The 12,551-nt window shown below is 41.0% G+C and overlaps 1 protein-coding gene across 4 annotated transcripts in view; it reads right to left on the reverse strand.

Annotated features, from left to right (window-relative positions):
- The window catches only part of TRPC1 (transient receptor potential cation channel subfamily C member 1), a 44,296-nt gene that overhangs the window by 30,260 nt on the left and 1,485 nt on the right, over positions 1 to 12,551 (reverse strand). For 2 of the 4 annotated variants that reach the window (XM_019532972.1, XM_019532975.1), the window contains exons 3-5: positions 7,766 to 7,867; positions 4,716 to 4,918; positions 1,827 to 1,958 (exon numbers count right to left, since the gene is read on the reverse strand). In XM_019532972.1, coding sequence (XP_019388517.1) covers positions 1,827 to 1,958; positions 4,716 to 4,918; positions 7,766 to 7,867 — 437 coding nt within the window. Of the gene's footprint in view, positions 1 to 1,826; positions 1,959 to 4,715; positions 4,919 to 7,765; positions 7,868 to 10,468; positions 10,627 to 12,551 lie in introns of those variants that run through there. The other 2 variants (XM_019532974.1, XM_019532973.1) reach the window with 2 other exon arrangements.

Genomic DNA, 12,551 nt, shown 5'->3' on the forward strand with positions numbered 1-12,551 from the left:
CTGCACTGCCTCTACCTGTTGAACCCTGCACCCTGTGCTCTGGCCACCACTGGACCCTGCACCACCCCTATCCCACCCCACCCCTTCTGGACCCTTTGCTCTGGCTGCAACTGAACCCTACATTACCCCTGCCCCCTTAAAACCTGTGCCTTTGCCACTGCCAGACCCTGCACTGTTCCTGCACCCACTGGACCCTCACACAACTGCAACAGCCACTGCAGCAGCCCTCATGCCCTTGGTTGGATGTGGCCCACAAGGGAACCTGCAGTCTGGTTCCAGCCCAGGGCCCCAGGAGAGTTTGATAACTCTAGTCTAACACATTACTCTTACCCACTTCCATGGTCAAATGCCCAATTGTGAAACATCTAATATACAGCTACTGAGCTGTGAAAAACAAACCATAATTCAACTATTGGTCATGATGCATGTCATGTGTCAGCAGCTGCATTACTAAAGTAGATCACAAATCAGAAAGGGACAAAGTGATGCAGGGGCTTTAATATTAATATTAAAGCAATGTCAAGGAAGAGTCCAACTTTAGGATCACAGGGTTGTGAAAGTAATTTCAAAGGTAATCTAGTCCAACCCTCTGCATGAATGTAGAACACTCTATTCCTAAATCATCCCTGTCAAGTTACCTAGCCTCCTTTTGAAAACCCCCAATGAAGATAAGGTATTACAAGTACTACCTGGCTGCAAGGTTAATTAGTTTCCTGTGGCCTAATAGGGCCGCACATGTAGATGCAAGATGGTTACTGAGGAGCTAATTAGTCTATTTGTAATAAACATCTCATGTAGACATGCCAGCTGTTGAGCTTTTTCTGATTCTCACTATCCATTACCTTCCTGGAATAACAGTGGTATCTTCTACTGGGAAGGGAAAGAAAGTTCTCCCTGCCTCCTGGTGCAGCCCTAATTGGCTGTTTTTACCTCGTTACATAGACATCAAAAGTTAGCCACCTAATGGTCAATTTCCCCAGGATGAGCTATAGCCCAGGCTTAAAACCTATGACTCGTTTGAAAAAAATTGTTAGAGTTGCTACTAAACCAGTGGTGGCTAAAATACAGCTCGCAGGGCCCCTAAAAAAATTTAGAAAATTTATATTTATCTGTCCTTGGTTCCTGTCAAAGAGGGAACCCCGCACTGCAGCCGCTTGCAGCCCATGTGGGGCTGCCTGTGTCTGCTCAGGACAGCTCTGAATGGGCTGTGAGTGGCTGCAGCAAGGAACACCAGCCATAGGGTGAGAGAGAGGCCACTTTTCCCCCCACACTCAGCACCAGGTCCTTCTCTGCTGACGAGCATAGGGTCAGGGCTGTGCACTGCCCCACACCTGTACTGCGGGACTGGGGGGGGGCGCAGGAGGCAGTGGGAGCATGGGACCTGCACCTGTGTCCCGGGGCCCAGAGCAGGGCAGCAGAAGTACAGGGTCCCAGCTGGCAGGGACTCTATGGAGCTGGGCCAGCTCCCCCCTCTCCCTGCTGGCACAGCCCAGCCTGGCTCCATGGACCCCTGCCAGCCTATGCCCCACTCTGGGCCCTGCTGACACTGGCCCTGGGACATTGGTCCCAAGATGGTGACCGGGGTGGGGCACCTGTCAAGGGGCAGGGCTACCCATGCAACCCTCAACAGCTTGCCAAAACTGGGTAAGCAGCCCTCCACCCAAAATAATTGCTCAGCCCTGTACTAAACAGAAAGAAGGAAAACATTGTTATTTTCTCTTTTGTACACTTTATTGAAACATCAGTGAGTTATTTTTGTTTTTTTACATGAAATAACTATACTGAAACAAAAGTAAATGTAAGTGTGTATTCCCTTTCATTCATACCTGAATTCAACTTCAACAAGACTTAATTCTTTTAAGTCTGCACTAAGTTCAAAAGCTCTTAGGATAGGATCCTCCTCTGTTAACATTATTAAAGCTGGACTGGCCAAACACCTATAGATGTCAAGACGAAACCTGTGACGAAAGTTCAGAGAGTAAGATAAGTTTTTGGGATCAAGATATTTCATTTGATTAACATTTTCAAACAGAATATGTTCTGAAAGCTTGCAGAATTCTCAAGCAAAAATTTGAAGAGAAAAAAAGCAAACAAAAAAAATCCACCTGTATCCCACAAGCATCATTTCAGTGCGACTTAAATCAAATTTAAAGTGAACTGCAACCAGTAAAAGGAAAAAAGAAAACTTTCATACAGTTTTCCACATAAGTATTTAAAACAGTTTTAATATTGTTTAATAATGGTGATGTTAATAATGTTAACATAATGCTCCTTTTCTCAAAAAAATTAAAAGATTTCGTAGCCCTCCAAACACAAACAACTGGCATTATTTCAAATGAAGCTTGTATCACAAGGCTGCCACATTGTCTCTCTTTCTCCCTGCTGCTACCACTGTACTTATTATAGGAGCAGAAGGTATCAACCAAGACAAAATTTGCTCCTATTAGATCGCAACATTTATAAAGATCACACATTTTAATCCTGCTGTTGTTAAACAGCGCTGCTCACAGGACACTGCAAATAAAAGACAAGAGAAATTGATTTAATAAGACGTGGTTCAACTATATCAAAAAGAAGATCCCAAAACACTGTAGAAAACCATACAAAAATGCCCCAGGCATTTCGGCTACCTGAGAGTTACTGAAGTCCAGTATAGCAAGACTGTCCAAGATAGCAGAAAGACCGTTACCCAGAAAACAAGGGCAGGAGATGCTCACTACTGAAATTCCAAATCAACCTCAGTGGTACCAGGAGATCAGTGCAACTGTGGGGGGTTGTTCTGTTCATCCTGTAGATATGCTTGTGATCGTTCTGTTAGAACAGGCAGGCAACTATACACAATCAAGTTAAAATAAGTAAGTGCATCTGTGTGGACCTCACCTAATAGGGAAGGGTGGGGTTAAACAGGAACCTACTATCTGCCACACCATTCACCAGCCAGGGAGGCAGGGTCAGAGAGGCTTTTACTCAGGGAGGCACAGTCCTGTCTAATTTTTCTCCCCTCCTATATTCATATGCAGTTCTCAGACCTATAAGAAAAGACCTGTGGGAACAACGCCTTCTCCTCTTTATTTAGAAGAAAGAGCAAAGGCATTTCTGCTTCACTCTGTCCATCAAGACAAAAGAGCTGTCTTAACCACTGCCATTCTGACCAAGACTGCACTTCCCTCAAGAGACAAGTTGGAAGCATCATTATTTAATCTCTTCATGTGAATATTCACCTTCAGGCAGAAAATTAGTAATAAAAAACCCCCCAAACTTCCATGACCAAAAATAATTTAGTTAGAAAGCATTATTACAAGGAGGGGGGTGGGAAGAAGGGGTGTACAGCTAATGAAAATATATAACAAATAGTGAATGAACTGCTCGGACTGTAGGAAATTCTTTGCTGGAACCATGGAAGTGTCTCTCCTCTAAAAGAGGACTATGATTCATATGCAAAAATATGTCTGTAAACTCTCGTCCATTTTAATGTTATGGACTACAATGAAGTGGAAATCAGAACAAGTTCCAGCTGTATGTACTCACCAACATTAGATATTTTACTGTGTACTAACTAATGAACTGAATTAAATGGCTGAACTATATGAAAAAAACAAGCAAAAATTTAATCCTTCACTAGTTACAAGGCTTCAAAAATAAAAGCTATGACGATATTTATACAACTAGAATTACTCCTAGATGCAGACAGAATTTGGCAAAGTATTTATACATTAACGAAAAGTATTTATACAAAAAATTTGACAAAGTATTTATACATTATACATCAACAAAGAGCTATCAAAATCACTCATATCTTAAGCAATGGGATTTATTTTCTTATAGGGGAAAGATATGGACCCATTACAGAAGCTCTTACATTCTCCTTTTTTTTTTTTACTGGTCAGCTCTCTATCATTCAAACTGTGGTTTTGCCAAGATACAATTCAAACAGGACTCCCATGTGTTAAAAATATAAAAGATAGTTTCCATTTATTGAAAAAACATAGTCTTACCTTATATTATTATTATGCATTGGTATAACACTTTTTCAGTAAAAGACCTCAGAAGGCTAAGGTAGGTGACTAAGCACAACATTTGATTCTGAGAGGATAACACTGACAAATATTAATTAAGGCCAGACATCTGGAAAAAAATACCTAAGATAATGCTAACAAGGTCTCTTTTCAACCCTAAGCCACAAACATTTCAAAAGTACAAACAAAAAGATAGTTCTAGTAGTTTTGCCAAAGAAACCTTCTAAATGCATGCTGATACATATGCAAGTTCAAATAGAAGCATTTACTCAATATTATGAGGCAACTGTGGATAGTGGTTTGTCTCAAAGTTACAGTTTACCAACAGCACCAGGAGAGTCCAATGGAAAGCACCGTACTCCCGCTGAAATATGGGTAAATAAGAATTTTTTAAACAAGCTCCTGAAATTCATTTAATACTTAAGCATAATGGAGACTCCCCTTACTATAAAAAGCACAAAAATCCATGTAATGGGCTATCAACTATTCTCCATATACGATTTCAGCTAAAAGTAACTGTAAGAAGAATAAGGGAGAGGTATTCCTCAGTGGAAGAGAGTTCTACTTTTCTAGTTTAACTAACTCTTAAAAACATATCCATAAACCAAACACAAACAAAGACATATTGAACCTAGCGCACATGATGCCACCAGACTATGTTAAGGATTTCTAGTTATTATCAAGAACCGATACTCTTACCTGGAGTGCCGTAGACTATCTTTCTTATTTTTTGCAGTACACAGTGTGCATTCACAGCCCACAGCATGAGGTTTGGGTAATGATATATCCTGTTTCAGTAGCATGGTAAGGATCTCATAGTTGTTTCGATGAGCAGCTAAAATGACAGGTGCTACATCCATGGTTGTTGAGTACTCTGGGTTCTGAATACGTTCCATTAGTTTCTGAAATAACATAAAAACACACAGTTGGGATTTTAATAAAGCTGAACATAATAGTTTACACATACATCAATTTAGGCTGCTCAACACAGGATACAGAGAAATTCTGATTTAAAACATTTCTCCACTCCTGATCTTGGTCACACAATTCAAAAGAAAAGAAAATCACCTAAACACCACCTGAAATTGTTTGCCTCTTAAAGATACAAGCGTAGTGTTTGTCTCATTTCTTTTCTCAAATGGAAAAATTAATTAGAGGTGCACCGATATATCAGTGCCCTATCTGATTGGCACTGATAAAAGGAAAACTAACATTATTGGTTATTGGCTTTTTTTGGCCAGTAGAGCCAATAATGTTAACTGATAAATATAATATGCCTTCTGGCGGGAGCCTCAGAGGCCATGTCCATGCACACAGCCAAACACATGCATGTAGCTAGGAGCGGCTCCCCATCACTGCACACCCCACCCCAGGGGAGACATGTACCCCCATATTTGTGTGCAGAACAGGTACGGGATACTCTGAGGGCTCAGGGCTCTCCACTCTCCTGCCTTTCCCTCAGGATCTGTGCACTGGCCACACACCCCCTGCCCAATTGGCAGCAGTGTGGGCAGTGAGTTGTGCCTCCCGCTGCCAGGTTGGCAGGGGACACATGGCCAGCACAGGGTCCCTGGGGCAAAGGCAGCAGGGTGTAGAACTCTGAGACCACAGCAAGCAGACCACATCTGCCCTTGCCCCACTTGGCTCTGGTTAAAAGCATCCCCATGCTTAAAAATGGTGACGGCAGCACTTGAACTATAGCTTATTCACCAATCTGTAGTTCAAGCACCCCCACCACCATTTTTAAGCACCGGGATGCTGATCCCCTCCCTAGAAGAGCCGCCTGCGGCTCTGTCCCGCTCCCTGTCCCAGGTCCCATTCACTGTCCTGGTTGGGCAGCGCCTCCAACCCCAGCCCCTGCCCCACTCCCTCCCTCCCTCCCTCACTGCGCAAGCCTCGGTCTGCCCCTCCCCCACCACACCCCGTCCTCTCCACAGACCTACCTGCAGGAAGCTGCTCTCCATTATGTCTGGCTGCATTCCTGTAAATCAGTTATCAGACTGGCATCAGCTGATACCCCTAGTTAATATCTGGCTATCGGTATCAGCCAAGAAAATCTTTACTGGTGCACCCCTAAAATTAATGCACTGTATTTCTTAGCAGTAAGAATAAGAACTATCCCCATATTATTGAAGATACTGTTCTGATGATAAATAAAGAACTTTAGTCTCTAAGGTAATTTTTTTTGGTCATTCAGCAACACTAAATTCATATTTACTATGGGGAATAAGCATTTAATTTTTTTAAGCCACCATTACTTGTAATGACAGATGGAAAAGCACTTTCCTCCAAATGCTGTACAGGAAATGCATTATATTGCATTACTTCTCAAAAAAACGTTCCGTGTAATCACCTGAATGTTTTTTCTTTTTCTTTAATTAATTTTAAAATCCAAACTCACCCTTCTGTAATGCAATTTCCATCTTTGGAAAAATGTCCCTTTTCTATGTGTCCTATTAATTTAGGAGACTCATGAGCAAATAACATTACCAAAAGGAAAGTACCACAAAACTGAAAAATTTTCATGCTGCAAAGATAATAATAAAAAGCTAGCTTTTCTTTGCCCCCCCCCTCCTTTTTTTTTTTTTTTAAATATTCATGATTTAGAGATGATAACGTTCTGGTCAGCTCACTCAGGACTTTGTTTTCCTCTACAGTTTTTTAGTCTCTCAAAACACAAAATAAAATACATATTTCATAAACTACATGCATGCAATCACCATTGAACTCTGCTTTGTATTGTACCAACACAGAATACTCAAGAGTTGGAATCCTTACAATTTTAGTAACACCGAGAGGAAAAAGTGATGCGTCAAAGATCGCTTTCATAATACATCAAACATTAAGGGTCACTTATAGATATGCTTATTTCATGAGCTAACTGACCAGAAGTTACAACAATTTTGTACCTTGGAGAGAGAGCCCTGATAGACTGCTGAAAGAAAAGTTATTGTCACGTGATCTATTTCATAGTCTCTCTTCTCATTTAAATTCTCTCTTAAAAAAAGAAAGCTGGAAGAAAAATGTTTTCTATATAGGTAGAATGTGTTCTTTTGGAATGAACTTCATAAAGGGAATCTTATTCTGAAGAAAGAAAATTGCTTAGGGCTTTTCCTGGGAATTTAGAATTCAGTATCTTTTACCCTATTTACATCCTTATTAATAAAAGTCAGTGTTAAGTTCTCATTTGGGTGTCCCCCCTCAACCTAGTATAGAAGAAACACTGCTTTCTGATTCACACACAGGTGCAACCTCTGCAGCAATATTAGAAGTAATCCTTAATTAAAAAATGTTATACTCAATAACTGTCTAATAGCAGCTGGATACCTAAGGATTGTGAAGCAGGACCTCAAAAAATTACTTTTAAGATGAAGACAGAAATGTCAGGTAAGCCTTTAATGTTCAGTGACGTTTTACCAAAACATTCAGTGCTGCCTATTATTTGTATGACAAAAGTGATAAGTACTGGTAATTTTTCTCTTTGTTTGCAATACAGTAATTATAAGGATACCATTAACTCAAACCTTAATAAATATTAGGCACCTATAAACCTACTGGATGCCTATGATCAATAACTTTAAAAGCCTCTAAGGATAAAAAGCTTTTAAAAAAAATCGTGAAGAACAACGTCCAAATTTTGCTCTCTTACATGTCAGAATCTTCATTTAAGGCTGTCTTGAATAGCAATTTCACTGAAGACTCAATTCTGCTGTACCAACCCAAGCTAACATGAATTAAGAATACTCAACTACAATAGTTGGTCTTGAAGATCGTTTTGGTCGATGATTAAGTAGTATATCAACAGCTCCCACTACTTCTGAGTCAATAGCAACCAAAAGTGCATCTGATGACTGAAAAGAGAAATAGATCAAATTGAAGTAACACTAAATTAGATAGTGTCAAGTCACAGAATTAAAAATAAATAAATAAATAAATAAATAAATAAATAAAACAAACAAACAATGCAAATGACTACATTACAAAGAACTAGAGGTAATTAAAGGCTACCATAAATTAATGGAGACTGAAGAAAAAGAATGCCAGAACAATTATAGACTAAGTGTTCGAAAGAGATTAACTTATTTTAGAATAAAAGCATCATGATAGAAGGTAAAAACTAAAGTCATCCAAGCTTTTTCAAAGCTACTGTTCTTAAGCAATGAAGTCTGCGATTGCCTTAATTTATGTATAGGCATTGATTGTAGCTAGAAACCAATACCGGATTGTGCCTCATAATAAAACAACATGCTGCAATGCAACCATTATTATGCTACCACAACATGTACAAGCTGAGGATTCAAACACATCATTCATCCAGTCCAAACAGCACTACCAATTGCTGGAGTACAGGTTTTCCTTGCTTTATGCGGGTTCTGTATATGCACATTTGCTCTTATGCAATGACCCTTTTTATACCCAAAATTCATTATAGGCAAGTTAAATTAAGTCTTATGCAATCAGCACAGGTGCCCCCCACAGCAGATAAGTCTGTGGGGGGAAGGGAAAGGGCCATGGGGCCAGGGACCCACTCACCCCAGCTCCTGCTGCAGCTGCTCTGGGAGCAGCTGATGCCAGCTGCCTGCAGACACTGGCCTGCACCATACCCCAACCCCCCGGGGCTCCGTTTGTCCACGCTCATCCCAGCCCCTGGGCTGCACTGTGTTGTGGTGCAGGCAGCTGTCATTGGCTGCTCCTGGGGCCACTACAGCAGGGGCTGGGGTGAGTAGGGACAAGCGGAGGCCCAGCAGGGATGGCACAGCTTGTCCCCACTCACCCCAACCCCTGCTGCAGCAGCCCTGGGAGCAGCCAATGCCAGCAGCCTGCAGCCACTGAGGAATCTGCAAGTGCTGATCATAACGCTGCTGCATAGTTTCCTGAGGGGTACAGTCCCAAGCAAGTTTTCAATACCTATGAGATGGGGCTGTTTTGGAAGCGGATGCCATGTAAGACGTACAAGTCCAAGGAAGAGAAGGTTGCAAGTGCGTTCAAATGCAGCGAAAGACGGGCTGACTGTCCTACTGTGTGGCAATGCTGCTGGAGATTTTAAGTGTAAGCCACTGATAGTCTACCACTCCCTAAACCCACATGCATTAAAAGGACTGAGTAGGAACATGTTGCCTGTACACTGAGCTGCAAACAAGAAGGCACGGGTGACAGGCGAAGTTTCTGAGGACTGGTTTGCTCAACATTTTATCATGAAGGTACAGCACTATTGCAGGGAAGCTAAACTTGCTCATCCTTCACAATACCCCTGGACACCCTAAACTCCCAGAAACTACCAACCTCAATGTGAGAATCCTGTTCCTCCCCACTTAACGTGACCTCACTAATCTAGCCTCTTGATCGGGGTGTGATATCAATATTCAAGGCCTACTACCTAAGAAGGAGCATCTCCCAGCTGCTGGAGGATACTGATGGACCCAACAAGCCAACAATCCGTGAGTGGTGGAAGGCATACAATGTGAGGGATGCCATCAACAACATTAAGGCTTCATGGGATGAACTGAAGTCCACTACCATAAACAGTGCTTGGAAGCCTCTCTGGAAGGAATGTGCTATGGTCTCCAAGGGGTCCCCCAAACTGTGCACAACTGTTCGAGAGGTTATTGATCCTGGACAGAAGGTGGAAGGAGATGGTTTTTCAGACCTCCAGGAAGCAGACGTCATGGAGCTCATCTTTTCCCACAATGAGGAATTAAGTATTGATGAACTGATAGAGATTGTCACTGCTAAGGAAAAGGAGGAACAAAAGCAGGTGGTCCTCAAGGTCAAGGACATGACTATTAAGCTGGCAGAGTTTTTTGCACAGGCTGAGAGACTTGCTCAGTTTGCCTTGGATCTGGACCCTAACCTGAACAGGAGCCTAGAATTCAATCATGGTTTGAACTCTCTCCTTGACCCCTACAAGGAAGTGTATGCCCAGATCCAACAATCAGTGAGGCAGTGCACCATGTACCAGTTCTTGAAGCCTCACTCAGCTATCCCGAGCCCTACCCCACTGGTGTTGGAGGGTGACGAGAGAGCCGTACCTATGGATTCTCCTATGGATATTACGCCACCTATACCTCCTACCAGGATGTGGAGTCTGACACTGAAGACTCTTCACCACCCTCTCTTCACACCAACTAAACATTCACCACCACCCTGTGCTTGTGTGTACTGTCTGCTATTGGTGAGTACTAAAATTGTCTTGTAAAAGTGGTAGAAATGGGTTTGGGGGTCAGTACAGTCGAGGTCTTGGAATGTATCCCTATTTGTTACATTGTAAAGTGGGTTCCCTTTATGTAAATTCAAGTCATGCACCTTTTTCCAGGAAAGCATGTACAGCATAGAGTGGAAAACGTGTGTAACCAAACTGTGAAAAGCTAAAAATGATTCTTCTCAACGGATCTCCAGGACTGATGATCTAAGGGAGTAGTACAAGGGGGTGCTACGATGTTATCAAGAAGTACCAAAGAATGACAAATGCAGACAGCCATTTGCAGTGCCCATATTTTACACTGTCTGGAATATGAAAAAGAAGCACAAGCCATTCAAGAAGGGTGAAGGAAGAGTCTTTGGATCCTTGCTGTTTTAATGTTATGTACACAAAGTCCAGCCTGGAGATCAAAACCTGACCTAGGAGGCAAACCAGAAAAATAAGATGACAGCTGTCCAGTGCTATAAAGTCTCCATGCTGGTCTACTGATTCTGTTGCTTGGGAACATTTTTCCCAGCCTCTCTAATTTTTCAGCTTTTATTACAGATTAACTGTTGCTTTCAACAGCATACACCATTTGTGAAAGCAACCTTAAAAATACATTTTCTATTTACCTTTAGCAAACAATTTGCACGTTTTTCTTTTGGAAGTGAGAGTAAGATAGCAGTTTCTACACTGGACTGAAGAAAGGCAAACATAATACCTATCTTTAAATAGAAGAACCTAAAGAATCATATGCCAGTGCAGGGACATGGATTATATGATCTCTCAAGATCCAATTTAGTTCTATTTCTCAGATTCCATGACCACAACAGTAAAAGCAGGTTTGCTGCCACAGCTGGTAGCTTTTCATTAGGTCCCTGCCAGTTTTTAAATTTTCACTGCAATTTATACTGCTCCTTAAGTTCTTTGAAACTTTTAAATTTTTGGTCAAAAAATCGGAAGAAAGAAACATGGCATGAAGTACCCTCTCTCAGCAATAGCATATTTCAAGAAAGTGCTGTTAGGTAGTACAATCTTCCACTGTCTAAAAGATCCTGGAAGAAGGTGGCCCTCTGCCACAAAAGACGGATCAAGCTTGGAGGGAAAGCTACCTATTGCTGCAAAGACCAACATCTCCGCAAAGTAGAGAAGAAATCAAGGAATGAGGAGGTTAATATAGTTTTAAAGTCAAAATGCAAAATTCAGATGAGGATCACTGCACCAATATAAACTACTCTCTAGAAAGAAAGTTCTGCATTGTGCTTTATTTTAACTGCAACATAGGGGCAGGGGGGAGAATGGTTTGAAATTCTGAACTATATGGAGAAAATGTATTATACCACTGTTAACTTCTAGGCTCATAGTAGAATTCAGCATAATAATTATTTTACAATAAACTGAATGCAAACTCTGAACTATAGTGCTCCATATATATATATATATGTGCTTGAATTAAGGAGTAGAACTCCAATTTTTACACACCTTAATGGTTATAATCCAGTGGCAAAGTGCCCATTGTATTCTAAAAACTTTAAGGGTATGCAACTGCACTGCAATAGTCAGAAATAATAATTAGCTTGGGAGACAATGTGTGCACTGACTCTAAAGTATGAACAACCAAATATAGGAAGACAAATAAATATGCTATGTTAATAAAACTCCATCAGAGACACAGGGCAGGCCTAGAAAACTTAAAATCCCTCCCTGGAAAGGGACAAAATTGATAGCTAAAGCAGTACTCCCTATCCTTGGTTTCTAAAAGTGCAAGACAAATCAATGACAACAAAGAGGAAAATATCAGGGTGAATTTCATTTAAATCAAATAGATTTAAATCACTGGTCAGGATGCCCCGATTTAATCACTGCTTTCCATAAAATGTGCATTCTTTTTGTTTGATATCCTCTATTCATTTAACTTCTCGAAACTTTGCACTTTTAGAGAAAGGTAAGGATTTGACTCTGTATACTAACTTGCAGAAAGACAAGAGGGCTGATCAGGTCTCTTTCATCTTCAAACACTGCTGTTAACAAGGATGTTATCTCTGGAGACACAAATCTAGAGTTCAAGAACTGAAACTAAGCATCACAGAGATGCTTAACGGGATCTTTTACACAGAGTGGGTTTTTTTTTTTTAATCTTTACTAATCTATGGAGGAGCCTCTGGGAACCCCATAAGATTGGGCCCCTAATAAAGTCCATGGCCTGTTGTGACATATTTATAATACTTCACTAAGAAGGTTACATTAATGAATTGCCTCAAATAGTATATAATTAGAAGTTATAAATCCCTCTTCCAAGATGATCTCTTTGAGCTTTAACATATCTTTATATAGGATTTTTAAAGCATTTAATA

This window comes from Crocodylus porosus, unplaced genomic scaffold, assembly GCF_001723895.1.
Source record: "Crocodylus porosus isolate Cpor-Errol unplaced genomic scaffold, CroPor_comp1, whole genome shotgun sequence".
Taxonomy (NCBI): domain Eukaryota; kingdom Metazoa; phylum Chordata; order Crocodylia; family Crocodylidae; genus Crocodylus; species Crocodylus porosus.